General features: G+C 38.4%; 1 protein-coding gene across 1 annotated transcript; it reads right to left on the bottom strand.

Annotated features, from left to right (window-relative positions):
* Positions 1 to 1,054: 1,054 nt before the first annotated feature.
* LOC120089791 (probable ribosome biogenesis protein RLP24) lies at positions 1,055 to 4,664 on the bottom strand. The gene is made up of 5 exons (XM_039047187.1): positions 4,307 to 4,664; positions 2,130 to 2,244; positions 1,743 to 1,856; positions 1,504 to 1,640; positions 1,055 to 1,412 (listed from the first exon to the last, which is right to left on the bottom strand). Exons 2-5 carry the CDS (start codon positions 2,208 to 2,210, stop codon positions 1,238 to 1,240), a joined length of 507 nt encoding a protein of 168 aa, XP_038903115.1. The 5' UTR covers positions 2,211 to 2,244; positions 4,307 to 4,664; the 3' UTR covers positions 1,055 to 1,237.
* Positions 4,665 to 22,250: the final 17,586 nt, after the last annotated feature.

Genomic DNA, 22,250 nt, shown 5'->3' with positions numbered 1-22,250 from the left:
ATTTAAACGTTGGAAAACATCCTTTGTTTTCAGATGTGAAATGCTCAGATTCTTAATTCACATTATTCTTCACCAAAAACTACTTTTTAATAGCTGGGTATTTGGAAAAGATTTTAGTTCAGATTATTCTATTAATTTTAAAATTTAATTAGTTTATTCGATAATGTTTTTAACATTTTTATTACCCTTCAAACTTCTTGAGTTTACATGAATCAAGTTGATCCTAACCAAGTGTGACTATTCAAATCCAAATGTGTTAAGAAAAGTGCTTCATTTCGAGTGTGATAAAAACTACAAATATGAAAGATCACAATTTAATAATTGAGATAAGTTTTTTCAAACACATCTTCGCATAATTTCCATTATTTATGTGAACTTTAATACTTAGTTCTTATTATCCTATATAAATTCATAGTTTTTATTCAAACTTATTGAATCACAGTGTACTTGAAATTGTAGATGTGGAAAATCACAATTTAGAAGTTAGATATGTGTTTGTATGTACATATCCTTGCACAAAAACCACCTCTAACAATTGAGATTTGTTTCCCTTAGTACTCAAGAAAAAAAAAAACTTTCTAATTGTTGGATGGAAAGGAAGAAAAGAGTTCAAAGATACAAACTACAATTAAAGCAAAAATGGCCAAAATGAACATAACTCAACTAACATGAAGTATGTACAATAATCTCGAGATCATGGGTTCAAGAAAAAATAGAAGAGCAACATGAACACCACAAGGGCCAAAGAAGAGAGCAACCAGCCAAAATCACAAACAACCAAAAACTCAACTTCGAAGAAAAAAGAAGTAAAAAACCCATTCCATGATTCTAATAAGAAAGTTCAAAATCCAGAAGAAAACAAAAAAAAAAAAAAAAAAAAGAGGGGGCAAGGGTCTAGTAAACGCCATACCACAACGAGTTGGATCCAAACAATTTGAAACCCTGTCGTTTACCGAGGGTCCCAACAGTCTAGACGATAACAAAAACTAGAATTGAGCTTATTATCAACAAATCCCCTTTTCAATAAAACCATAAGAAAGTAGCAAGAAATGTGGAATAAAAACAGCAGAAAGAAACGATTCAACAAAATTTTTTAGAAGCATCTGTATTCAAAAGAAACATTCTCAAAATGAAATTCTATAGGATCTACCACTGCACAAAAATTGTGGCAGTTCTAGATATTTGGAAAAGTAATTACAACGTAAATATTTGATATAGTGACATACGATTAACGAACTCATTCTTCCATCCGCTGAGTTTGCTCTGCTTGTGATGGTACCACCTTGATTTTGATCTTTGGAAGGGTGAGGGAAGGATCCTCCTTGAGAGCAGAAGGTGCTTTGACCAAACTGATGCTTTGATCCAATTCCTTTTGTGCCTCGCTGAGCTCCTTTGCTTTCTTTCCTTGATGTCTGCAAATGAGAACGTTCCCGAGTTACAACTGAAGCAGTATTCACAAAATATATAGACACACAACAAATATCAATGGAAGAAATATTTAACCTGCGTGCAATGTGTCTCGATTCCCTATCTGCTCTGACTTTATCAATCTTCCTAATAGCCTTCAATGTCTCTTCAGTGAGATTCCTATCATATCTCTCCGGCCTATTACGCTTCCTCTCAAACTCAAAAGTCGAGTCCTGGATAATAAAAAATGCAACAAAAATTGAGAAGACAAAGACAATAGAAAGTTTGTACTTACAAAAACCCATTTGCTCCACAAATAAATGAAGAAAGTTTACCTGTGTCATATCTTTTCCATGCAATCTCCTGTAAGCCTTAGTCCATTTTACTTTACGTGGATTTCTCTTCATCTTGAAGTTCTTATGGCATTTTGACCGACAAAATCTAAAAATCTGCAGAAAAAATCATATTAGGAAATAGGAACATGGGGCTCTCTGCCCACCCAACACTAATTTAGAAGCTCAGCAAGAACAATTATCTAAATCTATTAGCCTAAACTATGCATCACAAACAGGCCAAGGTAGAACAGAATGATTTTGTCTCGTCAATCGTAAGCATTGGATGAGATTGACAGCTGAAGGATACATTTACTGCAAGAAAATACATAGAAGCAATGAGTAGAACAAGGCTTACAAATCATAAAAGTTGGCAACCTACGCTCTTACCGTCGCATCATTGCGAACAAACTGAATACCATGTCCTGGATATATTGTGGAGGAACAGAACCAACACTTCTCTAACCTCATTCTTTTCTTTAGCAAATAACAAAGAATAAATTTCCTGCAACAGAAGTCACGGACAAGAAATAATCAAATGAACTGCAATCTATATGTTAAGAAGATAGACTGGAACAAAGAAAAATCTCTACTAAGAATGATATGCATTTTTTTGTTACTAGTTATTTATTATTTCAATCTATTAAGTTTTCTAATCTGTGGGGTATATACATGCTTAGTATTATGTTTTCATTCAGACTAGTTTGAAGAAAAAATCCCATAAAGAAAACAAACAGTTCTTTACTTTCTTCTCCGTGGGTGAAGAGAATAAACCAACATAACCCAAAAAAACAAAAGAAATAAAACCTTGAGTGCGATCTCACCAATGGCCCTAAGGGCTGAACCACTGAATTAGCCAACTCTGATTGCTCGGAGAGGCGAGAGAGTGAAACAATCCTCTTTCTCTCTCTTTCCTTTTGAGATTTTCGTTTTCCTTTACTTTTTTCATATAATAAATATATACTTCTATTTTGGCTAAATTATATATATAAAATTTAAATTAAACACACTATTAAGTTTAATAATCTTTAGTTGTTAGCATCAACGATAAATGGGCTAACAATAGCCAACAAAGTTTTTGCTATAATTTTTGAATGGTTGGCTGAGCCACTCTCCACCATGTTCTTCTCTACTTTGAAGCATCAAAGTAATCAGACAAACTCATACATAGTTTTCAATTGAATGACTACAAAGAAAAAACATGAGACTGAAAAGAACAACAAATATTAATGTTTCTTAAAAAAATGATCATAGTACAACATAATTAATTCCTTTTATGAAATACATGCAATGTTGGATTTATCTCTAACCTTCTAAAAGCACTAGGATTCTTTGTCTCTAATTTTGTTCTTAAATTATGTCTGCCACTAAAAAATAATGCTACAATCTTATACTTAAAAAGAGCACATTGTGCTTAAGTTTCTGATATGTGCACATTGTGCAGTGTACTCGATGTTTGGTGATGACTGAAGCCAAACGGTTTAAAAGAAAATGTTTGGTGATGACGGAACACCAAATCTTCTAGTTTACCTGTGAGTTATTGAAATTCCATGGATTTGTTTGTTTTAAGTTTATTTTAATGCTTCCCCCTTGATTTTGACTTCTTTAGTTTTGTTTGAATTTTTTCTCAGTTTCAAATGGAATGTTATCTGATTTCTTAATGTTATCTGATTTCAATTCTCTTGGATCTATTAAACTATTATACTATAAAGGTCACTTTCGTCAGACTTATGTTCAATCTTCTTTATACTTTTCTTTTCTTTTCTTCTTTGACAGAACCTTTGTTTAGACGACTTAATCTTGATGTGATGAGTAATCAAATATTTTATGTATGTAGTTACAACAGTTGAATTCATTGTTCTGTTTTGATATAGTGAAATGTCTTGTATGTCCTTAATTTTTGTGGATTGATTTAATGTGTTCCTTCTAGCAGCAAGATTGCTTTTCACTTTTTGAGAATGACTTTTCAATGTGTCGATGATGGAGCAAATTTGTGGTGAATAAAATGATTATGTGTTCCACATTATTTGCGAACTTTCTGAAATGTCTCACAAGATTTAACTGGGGAAGACAATTTTTTTGTGAAAACAAATAACTCTCTTTCTGGGTTTTAGATAACTTTTTGTTTCTCAGTCCATTGTTTTTCTTCTCATGTTGAAAATAAATTATGTTTTTTGTCTTGTTTAGATGACACCATCTGTTGTTTTATTTTCTTTTGTTTCCATGAGCTAAAAAATTTTTGTTTAGATGACACCATCTGTTGTTTCAATTAGTTCACCAAATCCTAGATCCCATAAACAGAAACTTGAGTGAATCCAATAATTTCCACTAAAACTCAAATCAAATATGAAAACATAGGAACAAAATAGAGGGAAAAAGTTAGGGAATAAAAGAAACCCAAAAAACCCAGAAAACCCAAATCAATTTAGTATCTAAAAACCCAGAAAACCCAACAAAAATCAAACAACCTTCTTTTTCAATTGGGAATAAAAAACCCAGATAAATCTAGACAAAATTTCAACTAAAAAAAATAAACAAAACTCATAATAAATTTCAGACCAACAAACCTTATCGACGCTGACGGCAAAGCTGAGCGACGCTGACGGACGGACAAGGAGAGAGGGGTGCGGCGGACGGAGAGAACTTGATGAGGACGAAGAGACGGCAAAGCTGAACTTGATGTGTAGCAGAGGATGAAAACTTGATGTGCAACGCTGACGGCAGAGGATATGAAGATTCGCTGGGAGCGGCAGAGGAGATGAAAATGGGAGACTGAAACTGAATACTTACTAACCTACTTAAGCGGGTCGGGCGACGGTTCACCGGTTCGATTTGGTTCCTTACATCCCTAATATTTTCTCAAATCTCCCTCCCCTAATTTTTTCAAATCGATCCTCCTCTCCCCAATATCCTCAACCATTCAAATGAAATCCCATCACGTTGATTTAGAAAAAAATAAAATAGACCAATACTTACACTTTTTTTTTAGAATATTCTCAACCTTTCCTTTATATCTTCTTATGGCTTAATTTTCCCAAATTGGTTTTCATTTCCTCACCATTATCATACCACGATCTTATCAATCAAAATAGAGAATGCATTTAAAAAAAAAAAAATCCAAAATATTCTCATCTCCTCTTTTATATCTTTCTCTTTCCTAAATTTCTTAAGTTAATTTCATCTCTTAGTGGAGTTGCTTACAAAAAAAAATGTAGGGTAGAATACACGTACAATAATACACCAAAAAACTACGAAACAAAAAGCAAACTCAAAATAAAAGAAATTCAAAATTTCCTAAAAAAACAAATCTAGAATGTTTTGCAGAAGTAGTGAATTGAAGTAAACACATGAGTACTTACATTGTTTTTTGTCTCATAATGTTTTTTTCAAGGATGTTGAAAACAAAATGTAGGGAAGAAAACACATACAATAATACACACAAAAAACTACAAACCATAAAATGAAAGGAGAGGAACAAAGTGTTCACAAACAAATATAAATCAAAACAAAAGAAATTCAAATTTTCCTTAAAAACAAATGTAAAATGTTTTGCATAAGTGGTGAATTGAAATAAATACATGAGGACTTACATGGACTTCTTTTTTTTTTTTTTTTTTTTTTTTATAATGTTTTAAAGTGTTGAGAAGAAAACACATACGATAATGCACACAAAAAACTGCCAAACAAATATCGAAAGAAGAAGAGGAACAAAGTGTTAAATATAGTAAAAACAAATGTTTTTTTTTAGAAGTGGTGAATTGCCTAGAATAAATAGAAAGGTGTTTGATAATTCGTCTATTTTGCGGAGAGGTGTTTTAGGAAAGGAACCATTAGTGGAAAAAAAAAAGTTATAACTAACTATTATAGAAGGATATAATGAGAATATGTTAAAGCAATGGCAAAGTAGGAATGTGAAAATTCTACTACTTTCCCTCTTTTAATATAACATAAGTTAATCAATGTAGACTCTAAGACAAAAATTTCATTAAGATTGTCTATGCATTTATTCTGATTGTCAATTTTTTTAAGTCAACATTTGAAGAGTCTACACACATTTGTAAATTAATGCATGAATTTAAAAGATAATTGTAATGAATAGATTAAATTGATTGGCTTACGAAAATTTAATAGTTTAATTGACTCAAATTTTAAGTTTTACACAAAATTGGTCAAATGAAAAGTGGGAGAGAGTGTAAATTGATACATTCACGAAAGCTCAAGGTTTAAATCCATACAATTATCATACGTTAAACTTTCTTAAGTGTATCAATTAACAACCTTCTTTAGTTTTACTTTAAAAAAAAAACATCACATCATTGTTTCAAACTAAACTTCTAAATTTTCAATTTAGACTATTTATTAAGATTATATTAGAAAATCGTCAATATATTTAGTTTTTTCACTTGTGTAAACATCGATGGTAAATAAAATGGATAGTTAGAATTACCGTATAGATAATTTTAAGAGAAAAATTTAATTGAAAGTTTAAATTAAATGTTTCACAAGTTTAATTAATAAAATTACAAGTCTACAATATTTATCCAAACAAGTAGTAATAGATGATAATCCTATTAGCCAAATCCTTCCTCAACTTATTCACCAACTCCCTCACAATGCCCTACGATATTTTGTTTGTTGATTGTTCTTTCTTTTGGTTCACATGCGTACAAGCCCCTCTCCTTGACCCAATTAAGCAAGTTATTTTGAAAGGAGTCTGAAAACCTTGCGGCCTTCCCTTTTTCCATTCATGGATTTCAAAAGCTGGCTTCTTCAATATGGTTAATGTTCCTTTTTTCCACTCTTTAGCTCCTACTAAAAGTATGAAACTTTTCAACAAGTTGATTAAAGACGGTTTTGTTCAACCACCATTAATAATGTGCAGTTTAAAGAAACTTATTAAAAATCTAAAACTGCTCTCCCCTCTCTCCTCCTTTTCTCCCTTCCCCCACGCCCTCCCTTCCGACCACCCCACCGGAGCTTACCATGCCCTCCCTAACCTTCCCTCCTTCTGACCGTCTCTCTCACCCCTCTCCTTCCAACCTTCTTCCGGCTCCTATCATTCCACCGAACTCCTCTCTCACTCTGTTTCTGCCCTGTTTCCAGTCATGGCTTCTTTCTCTTGTCGTATCCTTGACCACACCTTCCACATGGAGCAAGAAGGATCGAACTTCCTTTTAAAAGACATAAAAAAAGACATTCTATTCTTCTTTCCTTAACCTCAGTTAAATGGCTTCTTGAGACCTTTCGCAGACTATTGTATGGTTCCACCTTTGAGTTTTTCCTTCTAAAAGAAAAAGTTGATCAAAGCTTCATGAAGTTTGCCAAATTTCGTGCAAATAAGAGTTGGTTTGTAGAATGTATTGTCTGGCCAATCATAAGAGGAAGAAGGAACATCCACATTCTGTTCGGCAACGAAAAAGCAGGCTGGCAAGACTTTAAGGAGATGATCGATAGCTACATCCAACACTTCAGAAAATCCCATGTTCTTCAGGTTAGTTCTTCTTCATCTCCTCCCTCTCCTAAACATAGTCCAGTCGGTCGTACCAGTCCTACTCCACCTTCTTGTGGGAACTCTGCCCTCTCATCCTTCCCTACTCCACATGTGAAGAAACAGAGCAACCTTGTTGTCTGGTTAAAGAAGAATGATGATGTCTTGCCTGAAAATTTTAGTAACCTCTGGATTATCTCAGGACTTATGGCATCAAATGGGTGGAAGGAAGTTGCGATAAAACTAAGTAAATGTCTAGGCACCAATGTCATCATCAATCCTCTGTTTGCAGACAAAGCCCACATCAAACTAAACCAAGGAAACATCAACGAAAAAGTGCCAATTCAGGGTAAATGGACTAAGTTAGGCCCCTTTTATCTTCATCTGGAAAAATAGAATTCATTCGGTCATGGAAGGCCCTCAATAATGCAAGGTTATGAGGGTTGGATCACAATAAAAGACCTTCCCTTAGATTATTGGTGTAAGAAAACTTTTGAAGCAATTGGGGCTTATTTTGGTGGTTTAATTGCTATTACTTCAGAAATTCTTAATCTCATCAACTGTTTAGAAGCAAAATTCAACTCAGAAAGAATTTATGTGGATTCATGCCAGCCACCATTGAAATTAAGGATGATATTCGTGGAATTTTTACTTAAACTTTGGTGATATTGCTTGCTGTCATCAGCCTTCAAAACTACCCCCTAAAGCCTTGCTTAAAGACTTCTCCAACCCAATAGACCTAGTTCGGTTTCAAGATGCTTTAAAAGATGAAGATGCCTCCTCCTAATGTGATTTAATTGATTTATTCAGTTGGTCTTTCCTATTGTCAAATAAATCCAAGCCTAAGTTCTCACGAAGTCCAAGTGCAAAAGCAGAAAAGTTGAAAGAAATCCAAAAGCCACAGACTTCAATCATCAATCTGGGAGAAATAAGGAAGTCGAAAAGTCATCTGGTTTTTTTAATGAGGCTGACCAAAGCAAATCAACTTAATTCTGGAAGAGCTTGAAAAGTCCCCCCCCTCTCCCTCACTACAGCCGAGCCTTCTGAAAAGGCTTTTTTTAATTCAAAGAAGTCGAGAAGCCCTTCTTGGGCAGCCGGCAGTCATACCGAAAGATTCCTCTGGCCATTTTAAAGGAACCGAAAAAGCCCCCTAATTTTAATTTCCAGTTTCAGATAAAGGTCACTTCCTTGTTTAAATTATTGAAAAACACATCCCACGTTTCCACGGTAGAATTAATTCTCTGTTGCCGATTAATAAAAGAGGAGTAAAGGAAGTTTTGAATATGCTGACCTTATTGGCCAAAAAGAAGAAAAAAGATAAGTCTATACAACATTTTGTTGTCCTTTGGCGAATGTTGGTGCTTGCCCCTCTAGTTTTTCTCCTCGCTAGTGAGCAATGTCTTGAGCCAAGCGCCGAAACCCAAGCTCTCATCAGCATTTCCTCTTCCTCTGTTCTCTGTCTCAATCTTCTTCTCTTCCTCCTGTTTTTCCAAATCACTGACCTCGCTGCCTTCTCTACCCTCAAGAATCATCGATCCCCTCCTTAACCTGCCCTTCCCCTGTTCCTAATAGAGCATCTTTAACCTCTGTCTCTGCATCCTCCAAGCCTTCTCTTCTTCACTGAAACATTAAACCAGCCCTCAAACCTAGCAAAACAAACCAAAAACAGCTAAACATAGCCCGCCACCCCTCTTGCCTCTTTAAAACTTTTCCCAAGCACTTTATCAGAAGAAAGCACCTGAGGGAACACCCCAAAAGCCTCGAACTCACCTTCAACTCAGTCTCTACCCAGCCCCAAGAAGCCAGAATTCCTTCTTTTCCAAAGCAGCCTTTTAATTCCAGGTCAGATTTTCCATCTTCTCTTCCCCTTTACAACCCGGCTGGACCACCACCAAAAGAAACCCCTATTTTCACCCTTAAACCTCAATCAATCATTGAGAGAGATTTTCCTCCTGATTCCCCTTTCAGTATCAATACAGAGGAAAACGATTGGCTCATCAATTCAGAAGATCAAAATGAGCCAATTCCGGAAGAAACCCTACTTGCTGACCTAACTACCCTGTTTCAAATAGGGGAAGACCTTATTGCCGAGACTAAAATCCCTAACCCTGCTCATCTAGCCCCCTCTTCAACCCCTTCTGACCTTCTAGCACACCTTTTGAGTTTAGTTACTGACTGTAGCCTATTATTGGAATAACCATTGGTTGGCATTGACAACTATTCTCGAAAAGATGAAGATAGTTTCCTGGAACATTAGAGGTCTCAAAGACAATAATAAAAGATTAGCCCTTAAACGGTTCTTAAAGAAAATTAACCCTTTAATTGTGCTAATTCAAGAATCCAAGAAGGAAAATTTTGATGCAAGTTTCATTAAATCTTTATGGAGTTTTAAAGATGTTGATTGGGAATTCGTTGAATCTTTTGGTGCTTCTGGTGGGCTGTTAACAATGTGGGATACAAGCTTAATTTCAGTAATAGAAACTCTCAAAAGTGGTTACTCTCTCTCAATTAAATGCAACATTAATTGTAAAAAGACTTGTTGGGTCACTAATGTATATGGGCCAATCGATTACAAAGAAAGAAAATTTGTGTGGGAAGAACTTCTGTCCTTGGTAGCTTATTGTGAAGACGCATGGTGTATGAGTGGCGATTTTAATATCACAAGATGGGCACACAAAAGATTTCCCTTGGGTAGAAGCACTAGAGGCATGAGAAAGTTTAATAAGTTCATTGAGCAAGCAAAACTCATGGAAATCCAGTTGAGTATTGGAAAGTTTACGTGATCAAAGGAAGACATCATTGTTTCAAGATCCTTACGAGGCCGCTTCTTTATATCAAAAAGTTGGGATGAGTTATTTGAAAATTCTATAACCGATAGACAAGCTCGGATTTTTCAGACCACTACCCAATTTTATTAGAAGCCGGCTCATTCAGTTGGGGTCCTTCACCGTTCAGATTTTGCAATAGTTGGCTATTCAACAAAGATTGCATCCAAATTATAGAGAAAACATGGTTTGATAGCAAAGTACACGGTTGGCTGGTTTGTACTAAATCAGAAGCTGAAAGATGTGAAAACAGCAGTAAAACAGTGGCATCACAGCAATAAGGAAGAATTAAAACAGAAAGAGGATAGGCTGTTAGCAGAAATAGAAAAATGGGATACACTTGCTGAGAATTCCCCACTTTCCAGCACTGATTATGCAGCTTGGTCTTCTTCAAAATTAGAACTAATGGCCTTATATAGGTTGGAAGAAATTAACCTATTGCAGAAGAGTAAACTAAACTGGCTCAAGTAGGGAGATGAGAATACAAGCTTTTTTCACAAATTCTTAGCAGCAAAAAAGAGGAGAAATTTTATAAACGAGTTAGTTGATGAGCAAGGGGTCCCAACAAAGTCGAGTGTAGAAATTGAAAGCCTAATACTCAACTTTTACAGCAGCCTTTATCTAAAATCTCCAGGGCAAAGGCATCTCCCTCTAAATCTATATTGGCCTTGTGTGAACTCGAATAAGAATATTCTCCTGCAAAATAATTTTTCAGCCACAAAAATCCTCTCAGCCATAAAACCCTTGGCAAAAGTAAAGCCCCAGGCCCCGATGGCTTCACCACATAATTTTTGCTGAAATTTTAGTCTATTCTCAAGACCAGCTTCCAAGATACTTTTAATGACTTCTACAAGAATGGCAAGATCAATGCATGTATAAGAGAGAATTTCATTTGCTTAATTCAAAAGAAGAAAGTAACAATCAAGGTAAGTGATTACAGACCCATTAGCTTAACCTCATTAATCTACAAAGTCATTGCAAAGGTGTTAGCTGAGAGATTGAAAGGGTAATGTCTGATATCATTGCTCCCTCCCAATGTGCTTTCATAGAAGGAAGGCAAATTTTGGATCCCATACTTATAGCCAAAGAAGCGGTGGAAGAGTATAGAGCAAAAAAGAAGAAGGGTTGGATCCTTAAACTTGATATGGAGAAAGCTTTCAATCGAGTTGATTGGGATTTTCTAGAAAAAGTGCTTCGGGCCAAGAACTTCAATAAAAAAATGGATAGAATGGATCTTGGGATATGTCAAAAACCCACTTTACTCGGTCTTCATTAACGGGAGACCAAGGGGAAGAGTGGTCGTTTCAAGAGGGCTTAGACAAAGTGACCCTCTCTCCCATTTTCTCTAACTTCTAGTTAGCGAAGTTTTGAGTGCATTAATTTCCAAACTCAACCAATACGCCATCATTGAAGGTTTTTTAGTAGGAAAAGAGCAAGTTCAAGTCTCCATACTCCAATTTACGGATGATACCTTATTGTTTTGCAAATATAACAGCACTATGCTGTCAAAACTTAAGCATACAATGGAGCTCTTTGAATGGTGTTCAGGGCAGAAGGTAAATTGAGATAAATCAGCACTATATGGCATTAATGTAGATGATAGTGAGCTCTATACTACAACAACTTCATTGAATGTTTCGGCTGGCCACCTCTCTTTCCATTATCTAGGGTTGGCTCTAGGGGGCTACCTAAAAGAGCCTCGTTTTGGCAGTCGGTCCTAGATAAAGTACAAGGTAAACTCGACAAATGGAGAAGATTCAATCTATCTAGGGGTGGAAGAGCCACTCTTTGCACCTCAGTCCTTTCAAACCTTCCAACCAATTACTTGGCCATCTTTCTTATGCTCGAAGGGGTAGCAACTAAAATGGAAAGGTTAATACGAAGTTTCTTTTGGGAAGTGATGCGTTATTTTATTGAATGAAAATATGGATGATATGCGTTTTTGGATTGCGTTGTGCACTCAAGTTTCCCCAGCGGAATTTAAATGTAAATTCCTCTGAGTTTCCTGGTAAGTCCAGGGTCGAACACAGGGACTTGTGAAAATAGTTGCATGGGTGATTTTTATGAAAACTTGCGATAACCAGTTAAATGAATACATCGTTGGGTTAGTTGTTTGCATCAATGGAAATAAATAACGAATGCGGCAGAGTTTGAAAAGAGTTGGTAAACGGGAAATACGATGAATATGCGGTGAACGGGTTGAGAAAAGTTTCGGCTAACACTCCCTAGAATGCGTCCATGCTTTGCGATCATGCAACATGCATACAATAGTAAACCACCTCTCGGCGTGAATGCTACGGCTTCTAAGGCTAGAACGCATGCGATAAATATGCGATAAGTTTACAGGGTTTACACATAAACCTCTATCTTTATTTATGCGATGACAACATGACATTCACACAAATATGCGACCACATAATGTCACTCCCATTCCTAGGATGCATGCGATGCAAGTTGACAAACAGATTTTATCTTTAAGTCCCTATCTCTTGTTTATGCAAACTTAATCTTGCTCTTTCAAATTCAGATTCTAACCTAGCTCTCTCGAGTCATTAGATTCTTTCTTTAGATTCTCTCTCGAGTAACTCTAAAGGGTATTTTGCATAGCATACAACAAGACAATCGCAAACGATGAACTTCCTAGGTCATGTTAGCTTAGTTCTTCTCAACCCTTCTTTATGAATAATTCAGGATCACCAGTCAAATCTTGTGAGGATCATATTGCCTCTCAATCCGAGCAGCTCAGGGAGAGTTGATTTCAATTAGGCACGTAAATTATATGTACAACTTGCAGCTTCTGTCCGTTTACCGCTCAAAGTGTATTTCTCCCTTGACACAACATCAATTTGAGCTCGTCCTCGCTTTTGATAGGAAAAGGTCGCCCTCAAAATGAAATGGTCACATCCTTGTCGGCCTCATAAATCTAGGAATATGAGCCAGCTGGCAAATACATAAGTTATCATTGATCAGCACATCCTCGCTAGCCTTCTGGATGAACCAGAGATCTTGTAATAGCCAATTAGAAAAAGTCACTGATGTGAGCACAAGTTGCCCCACAGTTTATAGTTATCGAAAGATTGACAAGTGGCATCAAATTTATGTTGGCCCTCAAGTCACACAGGGGCTTGCCCATATATAGAGTCCATCCAGTGGAGCAGGAATAGTGAAGCTCCTAGGATCGCTCATGCTCGGTGGAATAATAAATTTGGAACTTTGCGTTAATGCCCACCAGTGGCAGATTTTCCAGTGCGCTTTTTTTCTTAGTTACCAATGTCCCTTTGCAAAGAAACTTGGCAAGGGCAGGGCATTTTCTCAATTGCTCAACTGAAAGAAATGTTAACATGTAATTGCTTAACATAGATAAGAAGCGTTGGTACTGTACCTCTTTGTTTTTCTTCTTCTTAGCCTCTGAAGGGAAGGGGGTAACCTGAACTTTCACGGTTTCCATTTCAATTTGACTTTGAGGTCGATGCAATTTAGGTTCACGCTTCATTCTCTCTTTCTTCTTCTTGCATTAACCGTTGGAACAGCAGTAATCTCAGCTCAATTGCGATGAAGTGTATTTCTATTATGATCCTTCTTTTCTTCCCTCCACAGTCTTTCCACTGCGCCAATCGTCACAACCTGACTTGCTCCTTACCTGGATCCCTCTTGAGTGTGCGTGGAAGCTCCGGTACGAACTTGAACAACGCCCTTACGGTTGAACTCTTTAGCTCATTTGCAATCTGGCCCATTTGAAATTCCAAGTTGGCGATGGATGTAGCCTGACTTTGAGCACAGTCTCGTTTTTTCCCTCTTTATATTGCTTTCAATAGGCCCTCTAGAGAAAGAGATTGCGTTGGTTGTTGTGAGTTTGCTTACTTGGTTGCTTCTGTTGACTGTTGTTGCAGGATTGGAAGAATCCTGGTGGCCCTTTTTTTGTGCCATAGATTGAAATTTTTGTTGTTGATGTCTCTTCCAAGCAAAATTGGGGTGGTTTCCTCCACCCGAGGTTGTAGTGTTTTGAAAAGAGATAATTCTTTACAAAGATAAACAGACTGTAGATTTTGCAGGCAATCTTCCATCGCATGCCCATCACGCAAGTCGCAACACCTTGCGTGTTTTGACCTTATTACGTTTAATTTGGCCCGCCCTTTGCGTATTGCTGTTGATCGCTATTCCTTGAATCAAAATTCATCAATTGCGGTCATTTGGTTTTGTAACGAAACAATGACACCGTTTTGCGTTTACTAATCCTGAAAGCCTTAAAATTTCTTGGTCCCTCCTCTCTCCCTCTCCAGTCTCATGGTTCTTGGAATCGCAGTCCAGAATATTCTTCGCCTCCTTGTAAGTTTGTCAAGAAACACCAGCGGCTGCCGCATTGGTAGTTGGGGTTCTGCGAAGGTAGGATTCAAACCGTGAATAGAAATTTCCTATTTCAAGGCAGTCTGGTTGCCCATTAATGCGAACAATCTCGGCCAACCTTTTAAACCTCGCCCAAGATCGCTTTGAGCGATTCGTCGCATTCTTGTTCAAAAATTAGTAATACGCTTTCTTCGCTCTTGGTTCTCGGTAGGTGGAAAATCATCTTTTTCATGAATTTCTCCACTACCTGCTCCCAAGGAGTATCTCTTCTGTTTTGAGCGAATAAGCCCATTTCCCTAGCCTGAGCACAGAGAGAAAATAAGGAACAACATAGTCGATACTTCTTCAGCAGGAGATGTTCGGGAAAAACACAAAAGTATTGTAGTTTCAATAAATCGGTAGCGTAGTGCTGCGGATCTTTCGCTACGCCTTCCTCCGAATTGACCTCAACAGTCTGAATCATCTGCAGCATCACCAATTTTATCTTTTTGTTTTTTTTTGAATGACTGCTTCCGTCGAGGGTAGGGGCCTCTCATGATTTCCCGGAGAGAAATCTAGAGCTTTGGCGATACACATAGTCCCTAATGGGCACTATTGCGATTCCGTTCCTCCATAGATCAAGATTCACCTATGACCATTATTATCATTTATGCCTCCGTCCAGGGCTGCTCTGCCATCTTTCTTTATTGGATTAGGGTTTGCTGTTGGTGGTCTTTCAGTAGTCTCCTTTGGCAAATGTTCTCTCAAATCTCCGGATCGTAGTTTCGCACGAGATTGAGAGTTTTGCAAAGAAATCAACAAAAATTATCGTTAACAACTATTTTTGCCAAAGTCCCCGCAACGCGCCAAAACCTTGATGCGTTATTTTATTGACTGGAAATGGATGATATGCGTTTTTGATTGCATTTGTGCACATCAAGTTTCCCCAAGGAAATTCAAGTGTAAATTCCTCTGAGTTTTCCCTATAAGTTCAAGGAATCGAACACAGGGACTCTGAGTCAATTATGTTCCTAATCTCTGAAGGCTTTACTACCTTTTCAAGTATCAATTTAATTTCTCGATTGGACACTTCAGCTTGGCCATTCATTTGCGGATGGTATGTAGTGGCCATTTTGTGGAGGATATTGTACTTGCGCAGCAACTCTTTAATATTGTGATTGACAAAGTGTGATCCTTCATCACTTATGATGGCACAGAGAGTGCCAAAACGAGTGAAAATATTTTTCTTCAGGAACTGGGAGACTACCGCCGCATCACTTGCAGCGCATGCAGTTGCCTCTACCCACTTGGAGACATGCAGTTGCCTCTACCGTTTGAAGGAGGGAATGGTCCCATGAAATCAATCCCCCATACGTCAAATAGTTCTATCTCCAAGATAGTATTCATTGGCATTGCGTTCTTCCATGAAATGTTACCTGTCCGTTGACACCGATCACTTTTCATTGCATAGTCGGCAACATCCTTAAATAATGAAAGCCAAAAGAATCCACTTTACAAAACTTTGGCTGCAGTACGTTACCCTCGAAAGTGCCCTCCATATGGCAAATTGTGGCCCTATGACAATATGCGTTGTTGAGCAGCATCTGGTTTGCATAATCGAATGATTTGGTCTGCACCTCTTTTATACAGATTCGACTCATCCCAATAATAGTGTTTGCATTCATTCTTGAGCTTTTTCCGTTGATGGTAGGTGTAATCTTCAGGAAATTGTTCACAAACCAAGTAATTAACGATGTCCGCATACCAGGGCAATTCTTCTATGTGGAATAGCTGCTCATCTGGAAACATAACACTCACCTCAAATTCATTGCAGTCAACCTTAGGATTTTCCAATCTGGAAAAGTGATCTGCAACTTGATTCTCTATCCCTTTCCGATCAATTATTTCAATATCAAATTCTTGAAGGAGGAAAACCCATCTGATCAACCTCAACTTTGCGTCCTTCTTTTTCATCAAATATTTGGTTGTCGAGTAATCAATGTGAATGAGTACCTTGGTTCCCAATAGATATGCCCAGAATTTTTCCAACGCAAAAATCACAGCCAGGAGTTCTTTTTCAGTGGTGGTATAATTGATTTGAGCAGGGTTCAGAGTTTTACTCGCATATGCGATGGGGTGCAAAATATTTTTCTTCTTTTGTGCTAATGCGGCTCCCATCGCACACCTGCTTGCGTCGCACATGATTTCGAATGACAGTGTCCAATCTGCGTAATCAAGACGGGCGCGATAATCAGCGCATCTTTTAAAACTCGGAATGCGTTGAGGCAATTGTTGTCAAATTCAAACTTTCTGTCCACCTCTAACAACGCACTCAGTGGTCGTGCTATCTTAGAAAAGTCTTTAGCAAATCATCTATAGAATCCAGCATGCCCCAAGAAGCTTCGCATAGCCTTTACGTTGGTTAGAGGTAGAAGCTTTTCAATTGTGTCGATGTTTGCTTTGTCCACCTTCAACCCTTCTTTGGAGACCTTGTGTCCCAACACTATACCCTCTTTCACCATGAAGTGACATTTTTCCCAATTGAGCACCAGGTTCGTCTCTTCACATCTTTTCAGAAGTTTCTCTAAATTGTCTAGGCAGACTTCATAAGTGTTCCCATAAACGGAGAAGTCATCCATAAATATTTCCACTGAGTCTTCGAGAAAGTCTAAAAAGATCGCCATTATGCACCTCTAGAACGTGCTCAGTGCATTGTAGAGGCCAAACGGCATGCGGTGAAAAGCAAATGTCCCATATGGACAGGTGAATGTGGTCTTGTCTTGGTCTTCAGGAGCTATCATGATTTGATTGTACCCGATATATCCATCCACGAAGCAGTAAAAATCATTCCCTGCTAGTCTGTCTAGCATTTGATCGATGAATGGCAGAGGGAAGTGATCTTTCTTTGTGGCCGCATTCAATTTGCGGTAGTCCATACATATGCGCCATCTAGTGATGGTTCTTTGCGGTATTAATTCATTGTTCTCATTGGGGACTACCGTCATTCCGCCCTTCTTCGGCACACATTGCACGGGGCTGACCCACGTGCTGTCTGCAATGGGATAGATAATGCCCGCATCCAGCCACTTGATAATCTCCTTTTTTATGACCTCCTTCATCGTAGGGTTAAGTCTGCGCTGATGTTCAATAGTTGCTTTCTGGTCATCCTCAAGACGAATGTGGTGCATGCAGTACGCGGGGCTAATTTCTCTGATATCAGCGAGCGTCCAGTCAATTGCTCGTTCATGTTTCTTGCAAATGCTCATCAATGCATTCTCTTGATCTGCGTTAAGCGCAGAGGAAATTATCACTGGCAGCTTCTTATTCTGCCCCAAAAATGCTATTAGTAGGGTCTTCAGTTCAAGTGTTGGTGGTTCCACGAGGGAAGATTGCGTTGTTTTTCTTTCTTCTTTTGGTTCTTCTTCTTGCGTTGCGATCGTTCCTTCTTTTTTATTTGTTTTTGCTACGATCGCATTGCAGACAGCTACGGATGCGTTGGCATCCTCTTCTTCACACTCTTCATCAGACTTTTCTTCTTTAATCAAATTCAGGTCACCGTCAGAATCTTGTAGGTCTTCCTCATCCGGGAATTTCATAGCACGAATTATATTAAACTTGAGCTTCTGTCCGTTTACGCTCAAAGTGATTTCTCCCTTGTACACATCAATTTGAGCTCGACCCGTTGATAGAAAAGGTCGCCCCAAAATGATGGGTACATCCTTGTCGGCCTCATAATCTAGGATGATGAAGCCAGCTGGCAAAATAAATTTATCAATTTGATCAGCACATCCTTCGCCTTACCTTCTGGATGAACCAGAGATCTGTTAGCCAATTAGAAAGTCACTGATGTGAGCACAAGTTGCCCCACATTTAATTATCGAAAGATTGACAGTGGCATCAAATTTATGTTGGCCCTCAAGTCACACAGGGCTTGCCCAATATAGAGTCCTCCTATGGAGCAAGGAATAGTGAAGCTCCTAGGATCGCTCATCTTCGGTGGAATAATAAATTTGGAACTTTGCGTTAATGCCACCATGGCAGATTTTCCAGTGCCTTTTTTCTTAGTTACCATGTCCTTCAGAAACTTGGCATAGGCAGGCATTTTCTCAATTGCTTCACTGAAAGAAATGTTAACATGTAATTGCTTTAACATAGATAAGAAGCGTTGGTACTGTACCTCTTTGTTTTTCTTCTTCCTTAGCCTCTGAGGGAAGGGTGGTAACTGAACTTTCACGGTTCTCATTTCATTTGACTTTGAGGTCGATGCAACCTCAGGTTCCACTGCTTCATTCTCTCTTTCTTCTTCTTGCATTACCGCAATCTCAGGCTCAATTGCGATGGAAGTTATTCTATTATGATCCTTCTTTTCTCCCTCCACAGTCTTTCCACTGCGCAACGTCACAACCTGACATTGCTCCTTACCTGATCCCTCTGAGTTGCGTGGAAGCTCGGTAGAACTTGACAACGCCCCTTACGGTTGACTCTTTAGCTCATTTGCAATCTGGCCCATTTGCAATTCCAAGTTGCGGATGGATGTAGCCTGACTTTGAAGCACAGTCTCGTTTTTCTCTTTATATTGCTTCAATAGGCTCTCTAGAGAAGAAGATTGCGTTGGTTGTTGTGAGTTGCTTACTTGGTTGCTCTGTTGACTGTTGTTGCATTGGAAGAATCCTGGTGGCCCTTTTTTTTGTGCCATAGATTGAAAATTTTGTTGTTGATTCTTCCAAGCAAAATTGGGGTGGTTTCTCCACCCGAGGTTGTAAGTGTTTGAAAAGAGATTATTCTTTACAAAATAAACAGACTGTAGATTTTGCAGGCAATCTTCCATCGCATGCCCATCACCGCAAGTCGCACACCTTGCGTGTTTTGACTTATTACGTTAATTTGCCCACCTTGCGGTATTGGGCTGTTGATCGCTATTCCTTGAATCAAATTCATCATTGCGGTCATTTGGTTTTGTAACGAAACAATGACACCGTTATTTGCGTTATAATCCTTGAGCCTTAATCTCTGGTCACTCTTCCTCCAGTCTTCATGGTTCTTGGAGATGCAGTCCAGAATATTCTTCGCCTCCTTGTAAGTTTTGTCAAGAAGACCACCAGCGGCTGCCGCATTGGTAGTGGTCTGCGAAGTAGGATTCAAACCGTGATAGAAAATTTCCATTTCAAGGCAGTCTGGTAGCCCATTATGCGAACAATCTCGGGCCAACCTTTTAAACCTCGCCCAAGCATCGCTGAGCGATTCGTCCATATCTTGTTCAAAATTAGTAATAAGCTTTCTTCGTCTTGCGTTCTCGGTAGGTGGAAAATACTTTTTCATGAATTTCTCCACTACCTGCTCCCAAGAAGTAATCTCTTCTGGTTTGAGCGAATAAGCCCATTTCCTAGCCTGAGCACAGAGAGAAAATAGGAACAACATTAGTCGAACTTCTTCAGCAGAGATGTTCGGGAACACAAAAGTATTGTAGATTTCAATAAAACTTCGGAGGTAGGCGTGCGGATCTTCGCTACGCCTTCCTCCGAATTGACCTACAGTCTGAATCATCTGCAGCATCACCAATTTTATCTTGAATCTGCTTCCGTCGAGGGTAGGCCTCATGATTCCCGGAGAGAAATCATAGAGCTTTGGCGATACATAGTCCCTAATGGGCCTATTGCGATCGTTTTCCAATAGAATCAGATTCACCATGACATTATTATCATTTATGCTCTACGTCCAGGCTGCTCTGCCATCTCTTCTTTATTGGATTAGGGTTGCTGTTGGTGGTCTCGTAGTCTCCTTTGAAATGTTCTCTCAATCTCCGGATCGTAGTTCGCCAGAGATTGAGAGTTTTGCAAAGAAATCACAAAAATTATCGTTAACAACTATTTTGCCAAAGTCCCCGGCAACGGCGCCAAAAACTTGATGCGTTATTTTATTGAATGGAAATATGGATGATATGCGTTTTTGGATTGCATTGTGCACTCAAGTTTCCCCAACGGAATTCAAGTGTAAATTCCTCTGAGTTTCCTAGTAAGTCTAGGATCGAACACAGGGACTTGAGTCATTATGTTCCTATCTCTTGTTTATGCAAACTTAATCTTGCTCTTTCAAATTCAGATTCTAACCTAGCTCTCTCGAGTCATTAGGTTCTTTCTTTAGATTCTCTCTCGAGTAACTCTAAAGGGTATTTTGCATAGCATACAACAAGACAATCGCAAACGATGAACTTCCTAGGTCATGTTAGCTTAGTTCTTCTCAACCCATCCAACTAGTTTAGCTACTCATGCGTATTAAGAGAGTGAGCAGATGTAGAAATAGAACTTCTATTGAATAGATATGAGATGAAGTACAAAATAACAATGTAAGTGTAGTAAAGAGCCTGGTAGCAATTTTTTGCTGCCAGGCATTTACACTGTTTCTACTCGTGCTCTAAAGATATTCTCGCTCTCGCGAGAGTCGGCCTGCTCTTTACTCTTACGCCCCAAGGTTCTCTCTCGAGCTGCCCTGGGCGATCTCCAACATACTACTCTTCTCTTGCTCCTCCGTAAAATGGAAAATAAAACTATGAACAGAGCATTGATGAATTCGTTAACTGATCAACCCCTTTTCTGAAGATTGCACTTGGTATTTATAGGGCATCAAAGGTGAAAGGCGGCTTCTCTCTCTCGGTTGTACAGATGGGACAACTTTAATTCCTGATTGACGCGCTGGATGATTGTTATCGATAAAGCTGAATATACTTTGTGACCGTTATCGGCTGTCAACTTAATTTGGATCCGACTGTTATCAGCTTTCAGTCCCATCGCTCTTAATTGTCCTATCACCCGGATGCGCCCACCATGTTGTGCTGACCAAGTTGCGGTGATACTTCTTGGACGAATGTTTATGAGCACGATCAACGCAAAGTCTTGCAGTGAAGTTGCGCTCGACCAGTGTATTCCTATGATCAACATCTCTGCATTGCGTTAACGCATATTCTGCACAAAAATGTAAAGATCAACTATTCTAATGCGTTGGACGTATGTGACCGCAATACTATAGAATTTATGCTTAATGGACGCAATTTAACATATCATCAATGCAATCCAACATTGTTTAAGAACTTAGCACTATGATAACATGCATTTCTGCCCGTTATCAGGAAGGTAATAAGGGCAACAAGCAAAATCACTTAGTTAAATGGGAATTGGTTCAAAAACCATTAGTAGATGGTGTTCTAGGTCTTGAGGGGCTCAAAGCTATGAACATTGCACTCCTTGCTAAATGGGGGTGGAGATTCTTCAATGAGGAAAACGCTCTTTGGGGCAAAGTTGTTAGAAGTATTCATGGTAAGGATGCTTTTGATTGGCGTACGAAAGGGAAAGGAGGTAGAAGTCTGAAAAGTCCATGGATTAGCATCTCAAAGACATGGCTTAAGGTAGAATCCTTGGCCACTTTCAAACTAGGTAATGGCAGTCGAATTGCTTTCTGGTTAGACACTTGGGAAGGACATTTGATAACTTGTAGAAATATAAGTTATTTATACTGCCTTATCTAGATATTGCAGCCAAAAGAGAATAAATATGCGCCAATTGTATGAAAATTAGCTTCGAAATATAATAATTATAAATTGTCGCAATTACACCCACTAACATCTTTAAGATGGAAGAAAAGGAGATTTTACTTTGTTTTGTAGGAAATCAAGTCATCGCTTGCGCTCAAGGCTCAAGAAGAACTGATCAACGCATCTCTGTCACAATGCGCCCGTTAATCAACAATGAAGAGACGATTAATGCAATGACGGCACAATGCGACAGTCGATCCAGAGCTGACTTTCAACTGCATGCGGTAATAAAAACAACACTGCATGCGAACTCACGATCGAAAGATGCAGTTGAGCAACGCAAACACGGA

This window comes from Benincasa hispida, chromosome 11 (genome assembly GCF_009727055.1).
Source record: "Benincasa hispida cultivar B227 chromosome 11, ASM972705v1, whole genome shotgun sequence".
In the NCBI taxonomy this organism is placed as follows: Eukaryota; Viridiplantae; Streptophyta; class Magnoliopsida; order Cucurbitales; family Cucurbitaceae; genus Benincasa; species Benincasa hispida.
Note: the sequence above shows the minus strand (reverse complement) of the source record. Positions and strands in the feature narration are given on the sequence as shown.

What these genes read in the sequence shown, in the direction of transcription:
- LOC120089791 (XM_039047187.1), bottom strand. Translation starts at nt 2,210, where the DNA reads ATGAGGTTAGAGAAGTGTTGGTTCTGTTCCTCCACAATATATCCAGGA. An exon ending in ATGGAAAAGATATGACACAG is followed by an intron (nt 1,641 to 1,742) that starts GTAAACTTTCTT and finishes TTTATTATCCAG; the next exon opens with GACTCGACTTTTGAGTTTGA. An exon ending in TCGAGACACATTGCACGCAG is followed by an intron (nt 1,413 to 1,503) that starts GTTAAATATTTC and finishes TCTCATTTGCAG; the next exon opens with ACATCAAGGAAAGAAAGCAA.